Source organism: Drosophila takahashii, chromosome X, assembly GCF_030179915.1.
Source record: "Drosophila takahashii strain IR98-3 E-12201 chromosome X, DtakHiC1v2, whole genome shotgun sequence".
NCBI lineage: Eukaryota > Metazoa > Arthropoda > Insecta > Diptera > Drosophilidae > Drosophila > Drosophila takahashii.
In genome coordinates, this window is record NC_091683.1 from 16,153,469 (window position 1) to 16,180,005 (window position 26,537).

Genomic DNA, 26,537 nt, shown 5'->3' on the forward strand with positions numbered 1-26,537 from the left:
TCAACCACTGCAAGAAAAATCGAAGGTCTGACTTTGATAGAAATGAAATACATTTTTTAATAAAATAAATAATCTATTATAATCAGAAATTAATGGTACAATTACGCATTTCGTTTTTAGGGGTATAATATTTTGCGGTGATTTTGATACAATTTGGGAAATAGAAATTAAATATATATTTACGATATAGTAATAATAAATAATTTATTTAAATCAGAAATTCATGGTACATTTACTCATTTCGTTTTTAGGGGTATAATATTCTGTGGTGAGCATTTCCCCATCTGATTTTGATACAATTTGGGAAATAGAAATTAAATATATATTTACAATAATAAATAATTAAATAATTATTTATTTAAATCAGAAATTCATGGTACATTTACTCATTTTGTTTTTAGGGGTATAATATTTTTTGGAACCCCTGGGACAATCATTATTCCATGACACCCATTGTGCGCCCTAATGGACGATGGGTGCAAAAAATAGGCACTGAAAGGAAAACAAAGCACAAATTGAACTGAAATTTCCCATATAGTCTATATGTTTGTGTTTGTCGTTCCGCTTTCTTTGTGGGCTGATGCCTTTTGATTTCGCTAATCGTCTACAACAACCAGCGCGGAGATGATCTAATTATTGACGCACGAATCCCACAGAAACAGCAGCAACATCACAAAAAATAAATAAATAAATAAAAAAAAAAGAAAATTGAAAACTGAAATATTGAAAAGGCAAACAACAGCGACGAGGCAGCAGACAAAAAACAAAAAAAAAGAGCCAAACGATCGAAATTGAAAACGAAATCGAAATCATTATCCGAGTCATTAGCTCTTTAGCAAGTCTTTTCGTTTGTTCTTGTTGTTGTCGCCTTGTTCTTTTTATTGTTGCCGGATATAAATCTGCTAATGTACTTATCCCCCCCAACCCACCGCCACTCGCATTCGGATTCCGATTCGTCCCACTGTGCGTGCGCGTTTTCCCAGCGATTTAAAACGCCCCCGCCTCCGCTTCTGCCGCCGACCTTCAACTGTTAAACTTGACGACCTCACCGCAACGTAAACAGCCGCCAACCGCCAACCGCCAACCGCCGGCCGCCAAGATACAAATGTATCTATCAATGGTCCAGCGAATTGGTTCATGGCCGAGTTGCTTGGCCTTGGCGGCCTTTTGTCTTTCGTCTTTCGGCCACCGAAATCTTCAACTCTTTCGGTAAACAGGCCGCAGAACAATGGGAAAAGCTTGAACCTTAGGAGTCGAAATTCTATTTATTTATATCAATAAAAGGAAATTATAACCAGAGAAAATCTTTCCCGAAATCTTTAAAGATGAAGGCGCATAACAGCACCTTTTAATATCTTTTAGCTTTTATAGTTTCCGAGATCTTAGCGTTCATACGGACGGACAGACAAACGGACAAAAATATTTATGATATAGGGTCATGCTTTTGCTTAAATACGAGTAACGGGTATAAAAATAAAATAAAGTGTGCCATGAACATATATTAAAAATTTATTCAAAAAGGATTACCAGAACATTTTCTACATAGTAATTCAATGGAAAGTAATACAAATTAAATGCATAGAAAATTATGTTAATATGTAAGTTATCAATGACGAAAGCCCCAACGATTTCCCAATTATTTACATCCATCGATTTGAATTTTCCCAGTTATTAGAGTCCAATTGCCGTTTGGGGTCGTTGGATGGATGGTTGGATGGATGGATGGACGTTTCCCATCCGCGGAGTGCAGTTACATTTGCTGCCTATTTGTCTCCCGCTCAAAGCTGCCGTGCCCCGCCCCCTGGCACACCCCCCGCCCCCGCCCCCGCCCGCTACGCCCCTGGCGTGGCCTTCTTTCACCTTGGCTACGTGATGCCATGGCGTGATCGTGTAACAATGCGAGTGATTAGTACGCGCCGGCGTTCAAAATGCACAATCCGCCGATGGCAGCGAACTTTACCTTTTTTCGTTTCGTTCTTCCTGTTGTTGTTTTTGTTGTAGCTGCAGTTTTGGATACCGATTGCCAGCCCATTTCGGGGATATAGTCGGTTTCAGGGATACTATGGCAATATAAGCTTTAAACTAAAAGATAAAATGCAAGAATTAACATTTGAGAAAAAGTTTACTTGCCTATGAGTCAAAATCTGCCAAGTGGGCCACCCCTGTTCCGAAGGTCCGATTTTCATCGAACTTTTTTACTTTTCCGGTTCACAACGAAAATATAAGAACTTCATTTGAACGGTTTTGCGAAATTTTGAGTTTTACCGGAGTTATAGGGGTCAAAACATGGCATTTTTGACACTTTTTCGAAAAAGTTGCACTCAGTCAAAAATTCATAACTTCGGAACGGTAAGAGATATCTTTATGATGTTTTCACTAATCGCTCAAGAATTATTATGGCTTTCCATAAAAAAATTTAAAAAAAAATTAAAAATTTTTTTTCTTAAAAATAAATCAACATTTTTTTTTAGTTTTTATTTTTTTCAGTGTTCTTCACCAGCTATAGAGTTTAAAACCATTTGAAAATGAAGTTTGATTCATTACGAAAAAGATCAAAAAAAAAAAAAGAGGGGCCCGGACAAAGGTTTTTCGCAATATCGATTTGAAGAAGGGCGCACAGCGGTTTTCCATACAAAACGACAAGAAGTGCCTCATTGACAGCTGCAGTCGGCTGACGCTACGCGCGCAACGGCATGTGTTGACCAGCCAATTTTCAAGAGCAAGCCGTTTTTGTATGGAAAACCGCTGTGCGCCCTTCTTCAAATCGATATTGCGAAAAACCTTTGTCCGGGCCCCTCTTTTTTTTTTTTTGATCTTTTTCGTAATGAATCAAACTTCATTTTCAAATGGTTTTAAACTCTATAGCTGGTGAAGAACACTGAAAAAAATAAAAACTAAAAAAAAATGTTGATTTATTTTTAAGAAAAAAAATTTTTAATTTTTTTTTAAATTTTTTTATGGAAAGCCATAATAATTCTTGAGCGATTAGTGAAAACATCATAAAGATATCTCTTACCGTTCCGAAGTTATGAATTTTTGACTGAGTGCAACTTTTTCGAAAAAGTGTCAAAAATGCCATGTTTTGACCCCTATAACTCCGGTAAAACTCAAAATTTCGCAAAACCGTTCAAATGAAGTTCTTATATTTTCGTTGTGAACCGGAAAAGTAAAAAAGTTCGATGAAAATCGGACCTTCGGAACAGGGGTGGCCCACTTGGCAGATTTTGACTCCTATACTAAATAGAAAAAAATATAAAAATGCAAATCAATATCTTAATATTATAGTTTAATTTAATTTTATTTTATTTAGTAAATAGCGTACAGCCTTTTTACATAATCTAATCATTTTTTAAATATTATAGGTAAATTTATTTTATTTTGTTCAATTTAATAATATTTTACTTATTTCTTAACGTACAGCCTTTTTATACTCTCTTTCAAAGGACCTTTTCGAAATATCGATTTTCATGGAGCTTAATTGACTTGTTTCAAAAAATCTACTGGTTAATGAAGAACTTTCTGTTTTATCATTATTTAAATATAGAAATTACCAGCAATTATAAAATTACATTTATAAATAAATAGACAATTTCATATGGGAACATTTTCAAACATTTTTAATTTAGTCTTATATTAATTGCATTATCATGATTGGCGTTTTGAGTATCGATAAAACTGGGTATTTTAAAGTTGGCACGCACTGTCCGATGAGTTTCTGGGCGTTTTATTTTGTTGTATTTTGCAGCTTTTGCAGTGGCCTTTGTTACTGCTGTCTGGCCGACTGTCTGACTGTCTGTCTGCCGCTTTCAGCTTTCAGCTCTCCGGTCGACGATCGCCAGTCGCAAGTTGCAAGTCGCGAATGCATTGCGGCATTGCAGCATGCGCGCATGCGCCGTGCACTGCAACTGGCGGTCGAGTGAAATGATTTAGTGTGATTTATCTGCGAATTCCTTCTTTCAATCTCTTCTCACGCCACAGATCGGTTCGGGAAGGGCCTCTGGCCTCGAGGAGGAGCCCATCCACTATCCACCATCCAGACATGAGGCATGAGGCATGGAGTCCAGGCCAAACCCGGGTTAAGCCCTGCTAAATGCGGCGGGGCCACGCCCCCCGTGTGTCGACTCTCTGGCGGAAGGTGTTATAAAAGCGATAATAAAAAATTATAAGCTATGCCCCATAAATTGGCATTTAATAGTTGAAATTTACACTGAATTGACAGTGGCTCGCAAAAGTCTGCGACGGAGTGTGTACGAATACTAAATTATCACGGGATGTTCAGGTAGGTCTCCGCATTTATCCAGATGAACATCCACCCGCCGCAAACAATCTGGGGAGGATCAGAACAAGAATCAGACGATCCCCATTCCGACGATCCTCTGCCGCGGGCAATCGGCGCGATTTATGATGCATCATAATAACAATTTTTATTATGCTTATATTTTGATACGCACGCCAGTGAAATCATCACCATTTACGAGAACGCATATAAGTATATATGTAATATATATATGAAATACAGTGCTTGCAGATTATTAACGCAATTGCTTAAAGTTTTGGATATACTTTATAAAGTCATATTTACTTTTCTCAAAAGGAAGTAATTAAATACTAAACCTTAATATAATATGTTTTTTTATAAACAAACAAATATAATCTATTAATAACTTTAAATGAGTCTATTATATCAATAATTAACTTCCCACAAAAACATATATATCTTATCTTATCTTTGAAAACAAAATACACACCCTCAATTCAATGCAATGACATAATTTCATTATTGCCAACTACATTCGTTTGAATAGCGATTATTTTATTAATGGTGACAAGCCAAAATAAATAACAAACGCAACTGATTAATGAATTAATTAAAGCATTACCATAAATCAAATCAATACAATACTGTTTTGTTTTGTTAAACGCTTTGTGGGTTGTTGACTATTAATGTGTGTTAAAAATATAGCCCACGGCGACCTTGAGTTTGATGAAAATGTTCTTAAAGTGTTAATATTATTACAAATAGAGAAATAATACATTTAAAAAACTCTCGATTTCAATTCGATTGACTAGAATAGCCCTTATAAAAATTGCAAATTGGCGAAAATTTTATTTTTTTAAGATTATCCGGAAAGTGTCATGTATTTATTTATCATTTTGTTATCTGTTTTTGGTGTAAGACCATTTTTGGCCAAGTAAAAACCAGAGGAAAAATTCAAATTTTTACTAAAAACCCAGATTGCAATTTTCCACAAAAAAACTCGTTTTTTTACCGAAACAATAAAAATATTGATCCAAATATTTCCAAGGGATTACTCGGACGGACATGCCTAGATCTATAAATTAACTTAGTTTATTTGTTTAAATTTCCTAATGACTTACAGTTTCGACCTGCACCGTACGCGATGAGTGTATTCATTTTGCCACGGTTTCGCCTTCGTTTTGGGGGAGATCTTATCAGCCGGTTCCGTCGCCAGTCTTTTGGCCATTTTATCTGGCACACTCATACGCTCCGATCATCGTAATCATCCCCATTACAGCTGATAGTGCCAACAACAACTTTATCTGATTCGTGTTGCAATTCTGACCTCGCTTTTCAGTGCTCTTCGCTCTGCGCTCCACGTCGTCTTGATTTTTCCCAGTTATTTTAGTTGTTTTCTTTTTCTTTCGGGGGCTCCAACATACGGCTCCATTTCCTTGAAGAAATTTCCAAAAAAAATAAAAAACGAAAAAAAACATTTTCAGAGGTTTCTCGGGTTATCGGGACCTGTTGTTTATCTTGTTTTATGGCTGGCCATCAAAGTCTTAACACATTTTCGGGTCTGTTTGTTCTTGGTTTGTCATATTTGCCGGGTTCTCAAATATTTCCTCTGATCTGCTCGCACATATAGAGAGTATTTAGGTATAAACCAACCTACATAGAGAGTGCACATCTCCGTTTTGTGGGAGTTCGAGTGTCAATTAGCGCGGCATTCGCTAATAGAGTACTTAGGGCCGATTACCGGGGCGATTGGGCAAGCAGCCGGTGAATCGGTGAATCGGTTAAGGCCCAGTTAATCGCAGTGGGCCCAGTGACGTGATCGTCGCGTTTTGGACCCCCCTTTCATGTGTCTGTTGCAGACAACAGACAACAGACAAACAGGCAATGTGTATGTACATATGGGCACACACAAAGTGGAGTGCATGTTGTTGGATGTATTAAAATTCCAACAATTAGGGAACATTTCACATGCCTTTCTAATAGCCAACAACGTGCTTGGCAACCCAGAGGGATCGGATCGGTGGATCGGCGGACCGGTGGATGGGTGGCGTGGTGTTTTGTGCACTCAGATGCAACAAGTTGATAGCCGGAGCTAGTCAAACCGCTTTGCTGTTCACTCACTATGCAATTTCGCACAGCAGCAGCGGCAGTGGAAAAAAGGAGCAACTGCGGCAACAAAGGAACAGCAACTGGAAGCAGAACAACAGCATGTTGGCATGTCAATAATCTTGTACTAGTCGAGTTGGAGGAGTCCCAGGTGCACGGGGAGAAAAACGGGGTGACTTCAGAGCCAAAATCTAAATCAATTGTGAAAAGAGGTAAAAACGTAGAAATTATGTTATGGTTTGAATCAAATCAATTGAAAAATCAAGAAATAAAAAATAAATATTATTCTACATTTAAATTCTGTATTTAATAGTCAACCTAATCTTTTTATAGCATTTCTTAAAATAATTTTCTTTGCAAAATTTTTAAGTCAATTGTAAAAAAAGGCAAAAACCGTAGAGATTAAATTATAGCTTGAATCAAAACTATTGAAAAATCAATAAATTAAAACAATTATTATTTCAAATTTGAATTCGGTATTTAATAGACATTTATAGACATTTTTTAAATATTTTCCTTTAATTTACTATTATTTTTTTTTGTGAAAATGTATCCAAAGAGCCAGTTGGAGTTGGGGAAAGCCGAGGCAAAAGCAAAAGTGGCAACAAAAGCAAGACAAGTTGCAAGTCAGGCTGATTCAGGCGGACTCTCGTCGATCGAGAGATCCCTGTCGCAAAGTCATACTCTTGTGGTACCCGGTACCGAGATATCGATCTCAGTCTCAATTCCTATTACTATTCCGAATCCGAATACGAATACGAATCCGAATCATTCGCCATTGGACGTGACTTGCCACTTCCGTTTCCAGTTTGCCACGCATTGAATTGAATTGAATTGCGTTCGATTCGATTGAAAACGAAATCAGATTTGCGGCATTCGGAGCGTCGTCGTCGATCCATCAATTATTTTCGCACTCTCCCACAATGATCGTCCTGCTCCTTCCACTTCCACTTCCACTTCCCCTTCCCCATTTCCGATCTTCTCCTTGTTGTGTCACGCTCTCTACAGGCAACACCCTGCGGCGCGATCGCACCCACACGCGTGTACGTGATCGGTACAGTGGGCACGCATCTTAATAGAATCTGCTGCGAAGGAAAACCGGGGTTTCTTTTTCTATTTGGGAATTTTTTCTTACCTTTACGTGGCTATATAAAAAAAGGAAATTTTCAAGAAAATGAACTGTGATTTTAATTTAAATTTATTTTATAACTTTCTAACCAAAAATATTTTACAATTTATATTTTCATTGTTTAAATACAAAATATATTAGTTCAAATCTATTGCCATTGAATCAAAGACCTCGTCCCTGGGACTCCGAGTTGGAGACTCCAAAGTTTCCATGCTGCCAGCGAGACATTTTGGGACGTGGCCAGCGAAGTGACGCGAAGGTGGCCAGCGCAATAGCCATAGCCACTGTCAAAAGCAAAGCCCGAGCACCGTGCCAACCAGCAACCACTGAGCACCAAGGCACTAAGCACTGACACCACATATAGCATATAGCATACAGCATATACCATATAGCAACCACCGACATCGGCCCTCGCACGTTCCACGCTCCATTGACAGAAAACAAATTTGCATTTGCCAGCCAGTCAGTCCGCATGAAGCGGCGCACACAGAAAACAATTTCTGCCATTTCATATAAATAAAAAGCCGATAGATTAATGTCAAATTTATGATTCAAACATGTCAAGTTGATATTTTATTAAAGTTATAAAAATACTGTTTTCAAATACCAAATGTAGTATTTTTTGAACAAATATTATAAAATAAGATAAACATAATATTTATTCATATCAAAATTAACCTGCACATATCAATTTGATCTTTTGTCAAATGGATTACCTTTTCAGTCCAGTAACTTTCCTTGAAGAATGAAGGAAACTAAATCGGAAATTAAAATGAAACATAAATAAAAAATTAGTATTCTGATTAAATATGATCCCGAAAGTTACAATTAATGGGATAATACAAATAATTTACAGAGAAAATATAATTTTTTAGCTGTGTATTTAAGAGTAAGAGCCAATTAGAGAGCTGAAAACTACAGGGTAAGACACCAGTCCAGAGGGAATTTTCCAAGACGTTTTCCTGCCCAATCATTGACAAAGAATCCCATTAGCAAAGGTCGAAAATAATTCGCAAATTATTTGTGTTAAGCTGAAGATTATATACTAGAAATTAATAACGCGCTGAGTCAAACGTGCGAATGGCAACATAAATCTTAAGACTATGTGGTGATTTTAAAAAGATTTGCATATACGTAGATCCCTCTCAGGCTTATTACTCATTTAAACATTTTCATTTTCGTGTTTAAAAAATTGCAATATGTTCTTTGATATTTAATTAAGAGCAGACAAAATTCTACACAATTTAAAAACTATTTCAAGGCATTTTTTTATTCGTATTTGTTTTTGGCTTAGCTAAACATGTGTCAGATTCGGTTAGAAGTGCTCGAAGCTACGTAAACCGCGAATTTGACATGGAGAACTTGTTTTAACCAGAAAAGACTTAGCCGAGGGGGATTTTTAATAATCGCAGTATAGGGTTTTCGAAGTTTTGAAGTTCTGCCGGCTCAGGCTTCACTTGGCCACATTACGTATCCGCCATGTCGCACTCAAATATTACGCATACGCCGCGTATTGCCGTTGATCTGCGAACTAGAATGCAAAACACATAAATAATTGGCCAACAATTTGCGCTGTCTGCGCACACTGATTTCACTGATTGGGCCATCTTCTGGTTTGGTTTTCGGCATTTTTTCTAGTTCTAGTTCTGGTTCTGGTTTCGTTTTCTTCTCTTTTGTTTCGTTTAATTTTTGATTTTTGTTTCAGCCCTGTTATCTCGACGATATATCTGCGGTCGGTGGTCGGTGGACGGTATCTGGCTGAGATGCTCACTGTGCCGTCTGGCCGGCAGTGCCATTGTCTTAATTATCTGCGGATTTCGTACTCATGCCGTGACTATCTATTGCCGCCGCCGTGGCTTGACTCATCGCCATCATCACCTCGATTCGCATCTAGCATCCTCTGCGACCACGTCCTCATCCTCATCCTCGTCCGCATCCTCATCCCCATTCCCATATCCCCATCATCATCATGCCTATTCTTCGGTCGCATTCCCAGTCTCATCATCATCATTACACCGCAAGAATGGGGATCGTTTTGGAAATTATTGCTAGATTTAATAGATTTTTAAATACACATTTAAAAATCATTCACTTAAATTAAAACTTTTTATTAATTAAATTAAAATTAAAATAAAAATTAATTGTGAATGTGTAAGAAGAATTATCTTGAAATATATATTTCTCTAGTTATATACGAAATTATCTATTTCTAAATGATACGAAAATGTTAAAACAAAAATGTTAATAATAGTGAAATTAAAAATGGATTTTAAAAATATATATTTTGCCTTACAACTCTTATCGCTTTATTTCGAGTCCTTTTTATATTAGCATTTTAATTAGAGCTTGAAAATAATTGACTTTTCGTTATTTAAATAACGAGAAATAGCAAACTGTCGATATTTTTCCAAGCTCTACTTTTCACTGATCAATTCTAAGTATTTGAAAAATGTTTACTGTGCAGTAGAAAAATCAGAAGCTACACCGTCAACGTCACCGTCTCGGTTCTATTTTTCTCTGGCAAGATCACGCGCCTCTATGCGATCGCTGATAAAATTCTATTTTTTAGACTGGCCGCTCGTCTGCGTTTTTTGTTTTATTTTTTTTAAATGTATTTCCTTTTTTTTGTGTTTGTTTTTTGGGCAGCATAGCCGCCGGACTGTGGCCATAAACATTTGCATTTGCTTAGATTGCATTAATTTATTGAATTTGCATCATGTGGCCGAGTCGATTTATGGGCCAACCGTAGGATCATGGGAGTCGATCGGCCAGCTATATAGCCCTATATATCTGCATACGAGTGGGTACATACCTACCTACATACATATATACCCCGCACGTGCCCCCGAGTTTATGATCGCGTGCTGTTTGTTTGCCCGTGGCTCTTTGTTTGTTTCTTCTCTCCGCCTGTTTGCTTACCTTGCCAACTCGTTTGCTTGTTGCTCTGAAGAATGTTCAGCCCCCCCTTTGCATTCCCGCCACCCCCCTCGACCAACGCCCCTGCGAAAGGCACTAATTGCCGCCGCATTTGCAGCTGATTTGGCGCTAAGCGAAAGCGCGCTGCCAGGCAAATATTTATGGGGTCATTCCCGTCTCGTGTCAGCCGCTGGCCAAAACAACTAAACAGCTAAAATCTATGGCCCTGAAAACTCTACCAGAGTCACTAATCCAATAAATATAACGAGTGATAGCATTACTAATTGTTTGCCATTTTAAAAACTAATAAATCGCTGCCTATCTTAATATATTTGTATTGTAAATTGGGCATAAAGATTTGTAGTTTAAATTTAATAATTAAAAAAAAAAAAAAACAATATAATAAATAAAGGTTCATACAATCCATGAAATAGTTTCTATAAATATTTTTCAATTTATATTTTATTTTTCAATCCACTGAGTTGCAAATCCTCTTTAAAGCAGCCAAACATTGCCCAATTTCGCGCGAAATCTCTGGGTAGCTGGGAAACCTTTTTCGAGCTTCCCCGATTTTATCACGTCGCAGCCTCGATTGTTCAGAAAAAGTCGGAGAGTCGGAAAGTCGGGACTGGGACTTCAACGTTGGATCGTGACAGAATATGAATTGAAAGGGAAACCAGATTGTTTTGTTTGTGGGCCGGCTTGCTCCATTGTACTCAAGTACTCATACTCAACTCATACTCATACTCGTACTGGTACGAGTATATCCACATGGACGGATCTCTGTAAATATATTTACACACATTCCAAGCCGGTGAAAATGTTCTACAACTTTGGTGAGCGGCTATTTTTAGCCACACATCACTTGGCAAATAACTTGCAGTAACAAAAATAAATAGCTTGGCCAACAGTTAGATGTGCATGGAAAGTGTGTGCATTTGTTTTTCGATGGATCGTTCTTAATGATGGATCATCCCGTCGTGACGTCAGCGAATGTTGTTTTGTTTGCTGCATCGAAAGCGCGCGAATATTCCGAATATTTGCGAAATTTGGCTGTCTCGAGTTTCAAATCTGGAAACCAAACGTCATGAGGCGTCATGGCCAATGGCGCCGTTCATTCCCCCCATTCCACACCCAAGGCGTCGTGGGCTGTCCTAGGTTAGTGCTCACTGTACTGCTTACTGCTGCCCGTCGAGTGGGTGAGGCAACACGCCTCACTAAGCAGGGGGCGGTGGAATGGTGGGCGTGACTCCGCCAAGTGGGCACGGCTCAGGTACCAAAGCTTTTGTCTTCTGTCAGAAGTCACCCAAAATACTTAAATGCACAAAGAGAAAATATCAAAAAAACAAGAGAGCACGCTATAGCAGCTTAAAGTAGTGCGACGCAGATGGAGATATACAACTTTGATCGCGCATAACTTTTAATCGAATGGTCCGATTTGAAAAATTTCCCCAGATTCCCAAATTTCTACAAAAAAATATCTTGTTTTTGGACCGAAACAATGGATTGTCATACCTTTCTGAACTCGTTATTAAATTTCCAATCGATTGGCATTTAAACCTGGACATTTTATTTGTTCTTAATTTTACGCAAAAAATCATGGGGTACCCCCTTATACAAAAATTGACAAAAATTTTATTTTTCCAAAATCAAACGGAAAGTGTGATGGATTTATTTATTGTTTTGTTATCTGTTCAAAACAGTATGTATTTTTGGCGTAGGACCATTTTTGGCCAAGTTACACCAAAAAAACCAAAAGAAAAATTCCAATTTTTGTCAAAAACTAAAATCCCGAATTTCCAAAAAAAAACCCGTTTTTTTCGCTAAAACAAAGGAAATACTGATTCAAAGTATGGATTGTCATACCTTTCTGAACTCGTTATTAAATTTCCTAACGATTGGCATTTAAACCTTGAAATTTCATTTATTTTTAATTTTTCGCAAAAAATCATGAGTTACCCCCTTACAAAAAAAATAAAAAATTGACGAAAACTTTATTTTTCCAAAATCATACGGAAAGTGTTATGGATTTATTGATAATTTTGTTATCTGTTCAAAACAGTAAGAATTTTTGGTGTAGGACCATTTTTGGCCAAGTTATAGAAAAAAAAAAACAAAAATAAAAATTCCAATTTTTACCAGATTCCAATTTTGCACAAAAAAATTGGAATTACTAATTTTTTCTTTAATGATAAAGCTTATCAATCAAGCTATATATTATTATCAAGCTGTTTTCTTGACCGAAAGTGGTTTTATGTGTAAGCTTGCCAAGTACTATAAATATTTAATGAAATGGAACTGAAAGTGCTGTTGCTTGGAGTCCTAGAAGAAGTGCTTTTGGATGGGATCTATGTACATATCGGTGCGGAGAAGAGAATGCCGACGGGTGGGATCAGCTGTCCGTCGTCTATTTTGCGATACGCGAGAGTGGGTGGCGACACTGGGCGACGAAGAGAGAGAGAGCTTCCGCGGGCTCTGCGCTGCCACTGCCGCCGTCGCTGCCGCTGTTTCTGTCTAGGTCTAGATCTAGGTCTATATGTTTATATGCTGAAAACTTCAGTTTGTCAAAGATCGCGACGACCGAACGAACGCCGCTAGAGAAACGCGCGCGCGCTTTGGCAGCAAAAGCCCGAATACGAAACCGAAACGCGTCCGCAACCGCTCCCGAACCGCGCCCGAACCGCACCCGAACCGCATCCGAACCGCACTCGAACCGCTGCCGAAAACGTGACCAATTTGTGTCCTGTTCTTCTTCTTCCCACCCAAAGTTCGATGACCAATCTAAGCGATATCGATTGGCAGCAGGAGTCATATCGAAAAGTGCGCGCGCGTTTAGCGACGCATTGCATATAAATCAAATACGAAACAGACTTTCTGTGAACTTTTCCCTTTTCTTTTTTTTTTTGCTGTGAAACCCACATACGTATGTATACGAACATGCGGACGCGTCTGTGTGCGGCAATTACAGAGGCAGTTATTGGTTTTTAATGAACCTCTTAAATTGCCATTGAACATTGTGAAAAGTGCCAGAAAGCGAAACGGAAAAATATGCTTTACACTTATGATTATTAGTTGTGGAAATTGCAGCTTAAATCGCCATTAATCGACACATATATGGGCGTGGGTGAATCGTTAAATAGTATAATAAGCACTGAGCGCACTGGTACAGTGCGTTTCGCAATTTTAAGGACTGGCGATTCAGAATTTATAAATGGGAATTTTTTTAAAATCAAGTTCTAATAGTAGACCACAATCTTACAGTCCTGAAACGCACTGTCTGCGACTCTTTTACCTGAAAGCTCTCCTCCCCCTTGATTGCCAGCCTCTCACTTTCGGTTTTAATGATCGCATTGAAATGGAATGTCATCGACCAATTCAATTTCAATTTTTACTCCGATTCCGATTCCGAATTCGAATCCGATCCAATATCGGATCGTGGAGATATGGGGCGACACTTAGCCCGGGACACACGCCCTAAAAACGAGACAATTACCCAGGAATGGGGCATGATTTCTTTTATTACTGTGTTTAGACCGAAACTGACGCCAAAAGGGCGACCCAAAAAAAAACGAATCAAAAAGAATGGGAAAAATCAATCGAACATCGATTGACTGGGGACCAGTTCCAAAATGGAAGGGGGCAAATCGGTGGATGGCTATAGCCATATCTATAGCTATAGAGGTAAATGTGGATAGAGGTGGGATAGATCGATCGACGGCATGATGAAATTTCCAGAGCGTTTCAATAGCAACCGGCAACAGCAGAAACAACAGCGGCGAACCATTTACAATTCCAATCGAATGGCAATTGTTGCTGACTTGCAGCATGATTCAAATCGAGGGCGTGGCAGAGGAAATGGGGCGGGGGTAAGTACCTAGATCGCTGTACTCGATGACGCAGCCAGGCGTTCTCGGTTCGATCGCTCGATCGCTGGAAATCGGGAGATATGGGCGAAGATAAAGAGATTAATTGTGCGGGTGTAGGAGGTAAATACATAGGTTTGAAAAATCCATCAACTCAATAGATATAAAAGTGTTGAAATCTTTATAGAACAATAGCATATTTGAGTTAATTTCAAATTAAATAGAAGATAATAGGTACACACAAAGAAAACACGCTGTGATCAAATCGATATGCGCTTGGTAAAATTCGTTTACTTATAAACATATCGTTTTTACCATGCAATATCGATATCAAGTTTTTTGGGTGTATTAACTACAATGAATCGGTTTAATAAGAATTCAAATGGTTTAAAATCCCCTCTTTGACTTTAATATTATTATCATCTTAGCGAAGCTTGAATAAAAGCTGTATACTTTGCAATAATTATTTATTTTCCATTTAATGTACTCTGATATCATAAAAGTTGCTCCGATCAGTGCAAACTCCACCAGTCACACAAATCCATTTCGATCCATCAACTGATCAAACAATCGAACGCCGGTTCAGTCGAGATTGTTTGATCGTTTGATCGTGAGATGAAGAACTTAACGATGTTGCCCAGTTGGCTAACTGCGGTTTTACTGCCACTTTACTTGCTGTTTTGTCTGGCAAACAAAACATTTACGTTGCCTTTTTGCCCTACGCGACGCACACACATGACACACATGACGTATACGTGATATTTTTGGCCTGCTCACAGAAACAGAGAAGCCGAGAAAGCGAGAAAGCGAGAAAGAGTGAGAGCGAGAGGGAGATACACGAATCTCTGTTGCTAGGGTGGCACTTTGTGTTGGGGGTTAGTCAGCTTATAAATAATGGAATTTCATCTAGGGGCTTTCAGAAAGCCGCAAACTATTGTGAACATTTTTTATTCGACGACACCCTTGGAAAATTACTCAATCGAATAAGATACCGTTTCCGAGAACTCTTACTTTCATTTGAAAATAAAGTACGAAATATTTTTCATTATATAAAATATATTTCGAGCAAAAATTACTTTTTAAAACCTATAACCATCCCATTTTTCTTCATATTCTGTCACTTGAATTCCCTTGCCACCATTCGTCTGTTCATTTTTCTACTGCTTCCAACTAGTTCAAATAAATGTCTCAAATGATTGGACCTTCTGGCTTCGATGACCATCAAATCAATTGCATGTGACTGCAGTAAAACAGCACTCAATCACACATGCATACATAAGTGCATGCTTATGTAATACACTTTAAAAACATTTATGTAATATTTTTAGAAAATATCAAGTAGAAAATTAAAGAAAGTAAACTCCATTTTACGACTTTCAGATATATTTTGGAATTTTTGTCAAATTAAATTCTGTTTGTGGTTAACTTAATCAAGTGATTAAACTTGATATATCTTTTCTCCCAGTGCGTATATTTTCTGGGCTGTTATGCAGTCAAAAGCCGTCACTTGGCTGCTTCTGTTTCATTTGATGTCTTTCTGTGTGCGTTTGCCATTTGCCATTTAAATGAATGCAGGCAATTTTGAGCTGGTGATGTTGCCGATTCCGATGTTGTTGTGATTTGCTTTGATCTAATTTATGATTGACAGTTACAAACGTCTCGGAGAAGCAACAATCGGGCCTACCGCAAGATCTCGAAAAGCAGCCAAACAGACAAACAGCCAGCCAGATAGACCTTATGGTCGGATATCGGCTTAGCTCATGGTTGTCAATCAAGCTATTAAATAATTTACAAACACTAACTCACACACAGAGAGACTGAAGACTTTGGATGGGAATCGAATTTATGAACTAACGTCTTGATTTACGTAGTCTTCGCTGGCTGAATGCGGTTTGAAGCTCTGACACCTTGACGGGCATTGTCAAAGAGTTTCACACTCAGCAGCACTCGCACACTGGCTACTGTTCTATCGGATTACGCGGCGTATGCGCAATGTGGCCCAAGCCGAAACGGAATGAAACGAAACGATCGAGTATCGAACTGCCAACTGCCTGCTAAGGTAGCAAAAAGCCAATGCAGTCTAACAGTCAGTCGGATAGTCGGTCTGTTAGTTAGTCAGCTATCCAGTTAGTCAGTCAATTAGTCAGCCAGTCTGCTCGTCAGTAAGTCAGCCCCCACACGACAAAAGTTGTCTGCCCGATATAGGCCACAATGTGGGGCTGTAAACAAAACGCGGATACTCGGTGGAGCACTGACATAACCGCTCTGCAATCGACTGATAAGAAGCTAAGATATATATATGTATGTAGGTTTGTATATATAATGCACAATTGAGTGGAAGGTGGGTGCCGTAATATATTTATTGCCAATGACCCTCGACTGGGGATAGGAGAAAACTAAATAAATATTATTCTCCTTTAATGATTATTCAAATATCGGACAAAAATTCTGTGCCTAGATAGAAAAAAATGAAATAGGGTAATTTCTACCTTACTTCATATCAAATTTATGATTCAAACATATCATTTCATAAAATTTATTAAAAAAAACGGTTTTAAAATACCAAGTTTAGTATTTTTTGAACAGATATTGTAAGATAAGATAAACATCAGTTTTATTCATACCAAAATTATGTGAATAAATTGATCTTTAAAAAATCTTAAATTAACCTGCACAAATCAACCTGATCAATTAGTAATTTTAAGTTTAATTAACAAATTTATTTGATATTCAAGAGATTGCAGAGAAGACATGATAGAAATAGATGCAATACTAAATTTTAATTAATAAATAATATTGATGTGCTAGAGAAAAACCAATAAAAGCAATGAAGGAAAAAGGAAGTACCCAAGGGGATTTTTCCAAAACGAAATAATAGACATAATCCAGATAATGGGTAAATTAAATGTCAAAGATCGCTGCCATGACCTTCTCCCCATTCTGCATATTTTTCCCCCTCGTTCAAAGTACAATTTGGCCAAAAGGCAAAGACAAAAGAAACACACTTTCCCCAAATGTCCACCGAGCTTTCCACTGACATACAAATCATATTTCTCGCCGCTTTACTTAGTGTGCACAGATTGTTCAAATATACTCCTCGGCTATATGGCTATATGGACATAAATATGCTGTGTGTGTCATGTTGGTGCTATGTTGGCGACGTCGACGCCGGCAGAGCTCGCTAAAACTACATAAATCAAAGGAAAAGCATTTTTCTGTTTTCTGATCGTCTGCTGAATTTTGCTTTTGTTTTTGGTTCATTTATATTTTCCTTTTCCCCCAGTCTTTTTGCTTTCTGCTTTTTTGCTTTTTGCTCTTTGCTTTTCCTGGCGATTGTTGATTGCTGTCGTTGGTGTTGTTGCTTTTGCAATGGCATTTTGTACGCATGTTTCAGACATTTAACATTTTTTTTATATAGACAAGAGACAGATATCGTTCATATACACACAGACAAACACACGCACACACGCTCCGCACCGATTGATGTATATAGGTTTTTTGTTTTTATTTGTTTGCGGCGGGGCCGTGAGGCCAAAACATTTATAGGAATATTTCAAATTGCAGACGACGACGTCGCCTTAAATGAGGCTGACAAAAAGAAAAACGACAAAAAAGCCAAACATAAATAAATAAAGCAGAAGGGAATTATAATTGATAGTAACGGAGGCGGTATACCCTGCAAAAAATAATTAATAATTAAGCGTAGGATGGAAATCTATTATAAATCATTTATTTTGTGGCCAAATTCCATTTTAGTTTTTATTAATTGATATATAAATGCAACCATTGATTAGGTTTTTAATTAATATTAAATATTAAATTAAACTATTTTATAGGTCCTGAAATTAATTTAACTTTTCAATGCAATAAAGTGCAGCCTTAAGCTAAAAATTAAAACGTCCTTTGTCATTATTTGGTTTTCTTTGATGTTGGCGGATTCCCTAACCTGAAACACATCACTATCAAAAATAAACACTTCTCTATAATCAAATAGAAAAGGAACACACACAAGGCTTACCTGAACTTTGTGTATTTGCTAAAATTCAGAATATATTCACAAATTTTAATATTAGGTACTATAAAAAAATATTTCGCTTTGGTTAAATATAGAAAAGTAGCCAATTTAGATGTTTATTTTAATTTCTGTGCTAAAATAAAGATTTACCAAGAGATTTAGGGAACACCTCACCGCAAACCCCGAAGGAAAGAACCCTGGATGAGTTGGGTATATCAAATATGAAATTAATGGAAAATGCGGTTAAAAGCCAAAGCGTGTTGTTTGCTTTTCTTTTGTTGATGCTCCTGCCATCTGTCTATTTTCGTGCATATTATTTCATACGCCTTACATTCTTCGTATTTTATGCTCTTAATATACCGAAAACTATTTTAATATGTTTTATTTTTATTTTAAATGTGACACAAATGATTGTTAACGATATCGCGCGATGTTAACGTCTGCATATTGGATCGGCCGGCGCTATGTCGCTGATAATAAAATCAAAGTTGAAGTCGAAAATAAAAAATAAAGATGAAAACGAGGGGAAAGCAAACCAATTAATTAATAAAAGCCACTTGCAAAACCGCAGAAATTTTGCCACATACCAAATTATACGTATATATTGTTGTTTGAGTCGGCAGTTCCAATTCGAATTTTTCAGTTTGTCATATTCCGCCACATTATTTATTAGCAATACTTAATATATAGTTGACGATGGTTCATTTTTTCGCCTCGGTTCGTTTGTGATCCGTCCTGTTCTGGTTTTTAATTGCGCTCACACGTGCCGGCTGCTATATGAGTGGACATTTATAATATTTGTGCGATGATATATGGAATGTTTCGGCCATAAAGGGACTTCTCTGCAGCCAGCGGAAGAGTCTGTCGCACCGAAGGCAAATTAATTCGGGGAATGGCAGGCAAATTCCTTTTATTTAATCAATCTAAGAGTGAGGACGGTTTGTTTTCGTGATTCTCGGATTCACGACTCTCCTGGGAATTTAACGAACTCAACACTTTTCGAGGAATTTCACTATCGTTAACAGTGTATTTTTATACAAATGTGTGGCATTCCAATCAGCTTATTTGTGGACAAGTCATTTTTAAACACTTAGTTTTTCTTTAATTTCTTAACAATATCTATGCAAACTGTTAAAAATAATTTAATTTCACCGTTGCATTTGCTGATTTTCAAATACGGACCAATGAGGATCCTAAGACATTTACAATATTGTAAATATTTTTTTTACCAAAAGAGTTAAGAATAGTTTTATTAGCTGGAAGTAAAGTTTAGACCTTAATTAGAAGAAAATTCAAAACGCGGTTGCTTGGCAATACACTCAAAAAAGAAGAGGTTTATTATGAACGAAACGCTAAAACAACTTGGCATAAAACAAAATGCTTTAAAAATACTAAATGTTGTGATTTTTGAAAATAACGAGGACGGAAGCTAACTTCGGCAAGCCGAAGTTTTAATACCCTTGCAGATTTTACGAATTAAAACTTGACTAGACTAGCAACATGCATTAATAAACAACAAAATATTTTATAATTGAAAAAATAAAATTTTAAAATTTTTCACCCTATTGTTCCTATGGGAGCTATAGGATATAGACGCCCGATCGGCACGCGCGTTTACCCTAATGAAGGTACGCACAAAAAAATACGATTTGGAAAGTTTCATGGGAATAGCTAATATTTTGCGCGAAATATCCTGAAAAACGTCAAATTTTGACCGATTTCACCCTATTGTTCCTATGGGAGCTATAAGATATAGACGTCCGATCGGCACGCGCTTTTACCCTGATCAAGGTACGCACAAAAAAATACGATTTGGAAAGATTCATGCCAATAGCTCTTACACTGAGCGAAATATCTTCATTTTTGTGAAAGCTATATCCGATTGTTCCTATGGGAGCTATAGGATATAGACGTCCGATCGGGTCGGCTTTCAAACTTGATCTGCGTACACATGTTTTAGGACGACTGTGAAAGTTTCAAGGCGCTAGCTTTTAAACTGAGCTCGCAAACGGTATTGAAACAGACATACAGACGGACAGACGGACAGACGGACAGACGGACAGACGGACAGACGGTCAGACGGACAGACGGACAGACGGACAGACGGACAGACGGACAGACGGACATGGCTATATCGACTCCCCTATTGATCCTGATCAAGAATATATATACTTTATGGGGTCGGAAACGTCTCCTTCACTGCGTTACAAACTTCTGACCAAAATTATAATACCCTCTGCAAGGGTATAAAAATTATTTAAATTTATTATTTAAGGGATAATTGTATTTTTGGAGAACAAATCAATATTCTTTGGTTTTCCGAATAGAAACATTTAAATTGGCACGAACATAAAGCTGGACCAGAAAACCGAAATCAGTATTAAAGAGCATTTCAAAAAACCCCAGCTGGAGGTTCCAGTATTCAGGGATTCCTTTCCGTATTTTGGACTTTGATAAAATGGTTGTTGTGCATTTTCGGCTGACTTTGCGATTGGCCAAGAGGCCTGCGTCGCGCGAGAGAGAGAGGGAGGGATGCGCTGCGCTGCTCACGCCCCCGCAGCGACGTCGGCAGCAAAATTTGCACAACCAGTGCGTGAGTGCGAGCGAGAGTGAGATCCGTTTGCAACATGTTGCACAGGAACTTTTTGGTAAAAAATGTAGCGTGCAAAACTAAAAGATATTTTTGATTTTCATCCATATAATCGAAATAATATTTATTAAACTATATTGCATTACTAAAATAATTTAATTTTAAATGGTTAAAAAAGGAAGTTTTCAGTTGAGTTTTTAATTGCATTGATTATTTCATAAATTTGTTTTTAAACTTAAAATTAGCGGCATGTTGCACTGCAAGACTAAAGGTAAAACATGTTGCGAAACTTTTGTTTTGTTCCCCAACAAAGTTCCAATGTTTTATTTTGGCAATATCTTTTTTTTTTAATTTTTGTAAAATATAAAAAAGAGAGGCTGCAGTTGCAGCGCTGCTCGCGCTCATTCAACTCGACTTCAACTTCAACTTGCCTCGTTCGTCATCGCCAAAGCATCTCTTCGACACGCGACTCGCACGCACACACCTGCAGTTGCGAAAATTGCAGTGAGAACGATCGTGTCCGTGTGCGCGAGAGAGAGGGAGTGAGAGCGGCAGAGGGAGAGCAAACGAGAGAGGGAGAGAGAGAGCGCGCTGCCTGCGCCGCAGTCGGCGTCGCAGCGCGCGCAGTTGTTGGCCTGCTTGGTAGTTTATTTATTCAACCGACCGATACCGTGTGGACATTATTTTACCAAGCGTTCGCAACCGCACAACACGGAGAGGAGAGCCAAGAGAGCCAAGAAACCCAGAGAGCTACGATCCGATCCGATCCAAAATCACAATACCATCATATACACGGCGGTTCGCACCGCCAGCTATCTAGTAGATAAAAAGTCGCCGCGACGAGAACGCAGAACGCAGAACCGATCCGAACCGCTAACTTGAACGCCAGAAACTCGCGTTGTCGTAATCCCCATCCGAGATCGACTCTATTTTCCAGAGCATATATACCGCAATAGTGCCGAAACTAAACTGAACTTTACTTAGCCACACTATACCATGCGATGATGAATTGAAATTACAGTAAAATAAGAGTAAAAAGTAACAAGTAAAAACCAAGTTAAGAAAAACAAGTCTCGAAACTGAAAACGAAAAACGCAAATTTATGCAGCCGCTAAATAAAAACAAAACAAAACACAAGACAGCGAATTAAAAACAGCAAATAGAATAAATCCAATAGATCGGCGCGCGAAACTCGCGTGTGTTATCTAATCTGCAAGAGAAGTACAAGAATCGGTATCGGTTCTATACTATATCTATATCTATATATCTATATCCATTGTGTGTGTGCCAGTGTGTGCGTTGCGACCTTTGTTTTTATATATTTTTTGTTGTTGTTCAAACTGTGAAACGTGCTTTACAAGCCGGGCGTTTAAAATACATACTAAATACTACAACTACACACCACAAAATAACAAAATAACCATATAAATATGGCCAACAAGCAGAGGAAATCGAGTGAATGGGCCACGGCCACCGGCACAGTACCGCTCCTGGAAAGGTATTGCAACAGCAACAGCAGCAGCGAAGAAACGGAAGTGGAAACGGAAGCCCAGATCCCCAGATCCATCCACAGAGCCCCCCTGATCCGCCACCTGCGCCACCTGCTCATCGCCGGACTGCTGATCGTCTGTTTGGTGGGCGGTACGGAGGGCCGGCGGCATGCGCCGCTCATGTTCGAGGAGTCCGACACGGGCAGGCGGTCCAACAGACCAGCGGGTAAGTCACCTCCAACTATTCCACCATCTCTGCCATATCGTATATCACTTGTTGTAATCGGGGAATAAACAGCGCCGGTTGCTAAACTAGAATAGGTTTTTAAAAAATTATTATAACATCGAAATATTCAGCAGAATGGAACTACTAAAGATTTCTTTAAAATAGATTAGAATTTCAAGTTATGATTTTTAAAGATACGTTTTATAAGCCATTTAATTGCATGGTCAAAGGGACTCAAGCTAGAACTTCTGATATTTCTATCTCCCTACCATATCGTATATCACTTGTTGTAATCGGGGAATAAACAGCGCCGGTTGCTAAACTAGAATAGGTTTTAAAAAATATTATAACATTGAAATATTCAGCAAAATGCAATTACAAAAGATTTCTTTTAAAAAGAATAGAATTTCAAGTTATTATAAGTTTTATAAGCCATTTAATTGCATGGTCAAAGGGACTCAAGCCCAGAACTTCTGATATTTCTACCTCCTCTACCATATCGTATGTATATCACTTGTTGTAATCGGGGAACAAACAGCGCCGGTTGCTAAACTAGAATAGCTTTTTAAAAATATTGTAACATTGAAATATTCAGCAGAATGGAATTACCAAAGATTTCTTTAAAATATAATAGAATTTCAAGTAACGATTTTTTTGTAAGCCATTTAATTGCATGGTCAAAGGGACTGAAGACTAGAACTTCTGATATTTCTACCTCCTCTACCATATCGTATGTATATCACTTGCTACAATCGGGGAATAAACAGCGCCGGTTGCTAAACTAGAATAGGTTTTTGTTTAAAAATATTATTATAACATCGGAATATTCAGCAAAATGCAATTACCAAAGATTTCTTTTAAATAGAATTTCAAATTATAATTTCCAATAATAAGTTTTATATGCCATTTAATTGCATGGTCAAAGGTACTCAAGCCCAGAACTTCTGATATTTCTACCTCCGCTGTGGTTGCATAAGTTGCCATTGCCCATTGCGCATACGCCGTGTCGGCTGCCGGCTATATGGATATATGGCTATATGGTGCGGGGAAATCCCCGTTCCCGTTTCGCAGGTAGAATTCCAGCCTGTGTCGAGGCGGGACCTGCTCGCACCTCTAATCCCGCCAGGGGTTTCGGGATATTGTACATTGTATATGGGCCATGGGATATTCCCGGCGGCACAGCACTCCCTTTTTTTTTATTGTACAAGCTAATCCGGAAAGCGGGAATTCCCTTCCGCTCGCTGCCTGCACTGCGCAGACGCGTCGGCGTCCGTAAGCCGCTTACCAGAGATAGATACCAAAATAGATTAATATATATATAGACCGTTTCGGATCGGATCGGGCCAACTGGAGAGCGGCACCCAATTGCAATTTGTTGCAACTCACACGCTTGATTAGCTGCATTTCCTGTTTGGCTCCCCGGCTCCCTATACTATATCGCATACTATTATGTTCCCAAGTTGCCGTTTTTTTTCTTGGTCCGCTGCCGTTGTTGCATTTTCAATTAAAAACAGATTGCGGTTTACGTTGCAGCTAGCGACTTTGAAGCGTTTCTCGGCTTACACACAAAACGCGGCTCGATGGTAATGATGATTAACAGGTTCTGTTAGGGCTTAGTGGATGCCCTGTAGTGTAGATCCCGGGATTTGAGCCGGAACCGGAACGAATACGTGTACGCTTAAAGGTAATCCCTTAAGCCATCAACTTTGAACTCGAATATCTCGAGAAGTAAGCTACGTAACTTTACCAATTCTTTTGCAAACTGAACTTTCCAACCGCCCCGGCCGCATATCAAAGTTTCCCCCATATCGTTGGTCGTTTTCATAATGTTGCCACGGCGAAATGAGTTAAGCTCGGTAATTGGTTCGGGCCACGATCGTAGGCAATCGTAGATGGCACACTTTGACGCCCACGCGCAACTTGCATCCTACCTATTTGGCACCCACTTCCCGAGATCTCTGTTTATACAAAGTCTTAGCATAATTTAGTCGTTATATGGCTGCGAGCCCCCAGCCACCAGACACACTTATCCGCCGTCGTTGTTGCTTTTTCCTCGTTTTATTTTTAAAGAATGAATGAAAAGCCAACGCACAGGCAGAGTAGCAACAACTACCAAAACAGTTCTTTTTTTTTTTGGTCGTCCGTATATATATTTTTTTTTTGCTTTTGGAACCCAACTGGTGGCTAATCAAACGTCAAAGACCACGCAGACAGACCCAGCAAACTACCAGCCAATTCGTTTTGTTCATTTCGCATTTAATTTAACTGATTAACAAGCTGACCGACCCCTTCGCCATCCCATTCCCATTCCCATCGGCAACCCACGGTGCCGCCATTCGTCAGCATAATTCATTTATTCAACTGTCTGCCGCCCAGTTAGGTGTTAAAAAGTTGTTAACTTATTTTTAATGAATGCGTGTAAAAACACAACACTCATACAAACGGGCAAAAAGCAGAAAAAAACAGAAGAAAAAAAAACGAAAACCGTCCGAAAAAAAACGACCGAAAAAAGGCAATGAAAAAAGATCAAGATGTGCCTACGTAGAGCCCCCAACAAGCCGCCGGCAACGGCAAAAAATCGTTCCGTTCATTTCGTTTCGTTTTGGGATCTCGGCAAACATATCATGATCAGCGGCGGAAAACGAAACGCGAAGAAGATGAAAAAAAGCTAGCTAGGTGGCTAAAACCGACTCTATGAATACCCTGCTGAAACTGTGGAGACATACCTATGTTTATTATCTTTTTAAATTTATATAGTTAAAGACCGTAGCTTTAGCTTAGGCCAAGTTATGCAGAAAACAATTTATATAACCATTATATTTTAGAAACAAAGTTTGAGGACTCTCAGGCAGGGTATTTAAAAGTGGGGAGGGGGGGGGACGTTGGTTCGGCACGAAACACGTTAAGACCGAGAGGCCCCCAGCTAAAGCCAAAGCCAAAGTCTGTCTGACGTTTGTTTGGGGCCGTCTGCGACAGCCACCCGAAATGAGCCACCGCCGCCGTCCTCGTTGTCAGTTGCATGTCAGCTGGCCAAAAAGGGGGGGGCTTCGGCGCCCCTGGTGCCCCCGCCCCGAAATGCAACCAATTTGTTGCATTTGCCACACAGACGCGTCGAGGAGCAGACGGAGACGAGGCGTCGCCGCAGCGTGTGGGCAGAGGAAGCACTTAATGCCCACAAGGTGTCAAATTGCAGAAAACTCCGCTTCGCCCACCCCGAAAATATAAAAAAAAAAACGAAACAAAATAGGAGAAAAATATAATACACACGCCAAAAAAATAAAAAAAAGCCTATGTGTCTGGCGTAAATTAATTTGGCCAAGAGCGTAGGCAAAATAGATACGATACGATCTTATTGAATCGAATCCGTAGGCTCCACGCCGTTTCCGTTCCAATGAATGAAGTTGCAATTTGATTGGGCAGAAGGCAGAAAAGACAGGAAACCCTGAAAAGAGACGGGGAGCCATAGAGAGAGTGAGACGGCGAAAAGTTGACAGCTAATAACAGATTTGTGCTGGGCTCTTTTTTTATGGGCGCCATCCATCTGCACATCTCAGTGGCATTTGCCATGCCTTTCATTAGCACATGCCGCATTCTTGCCATGCATTAATTATCAAGGCGCAATCAGCGCTACATCAGCGCCCCCCATATCCCCCATATCCCCCATATATCTGGGGCCTTTCTCTAAATGAGAGATGCATTCGCACGCATCATCTAAATTGCGGATCGCTGATAGGCGGGCTTCAGCGGCTCTGAAAAAGCTCTGAAGGTTCTATCAGTTGCCGAGCATCAATTTGCCATCTCTGGGGGAGGAGGGAATACAAATTCAATGGGTTCGGCCGAAAGTTCAAGTTTTTAATTTACTAAATAATTTGAAATAATTCAGCAATTTAAAAAAAAATAAATGTATTCAAATGGTATGGCAAATGTTGAAAATATTTCACAGA

At 38.8% G+C, this 26,537-nt stretch overlaps 1 protein-coding gene across 2 annotated transcripts in view; it reads left to right on the plus strand.

The window, feature by feature from the left end:
* The first annotated feature begins 12,989 nt into the window (after positions 1 to 12,989).
* The window catches only part of sog (short gastrulation), a 30,937-nt gene continuing 17,389 nt past the window's right edge, over positions 12,990 to 26,537 (plus strand). The window contains exons 1-2 of one of the 2 annotated variants that reach the window (XM_070218624.1): positions 12,990 to 13,332; positions 21,815 to 22,593. In XM_070218624.1, coding sequence (XP_070074725.1) covers positions 22,308 to 22,593 — 286 coding nt within the window. In that variant the 5' untranslated portion in view covers positions 12,990 to 13,332; positions 21,815 to 22,307. Of the gene's footprint in view, positions 13,333 to 21,135; positions 22,594 to 26,537 lie in introns of those variants that run through there. The other variant, XM_017158307.3, reaches the window with a different exon arrangement.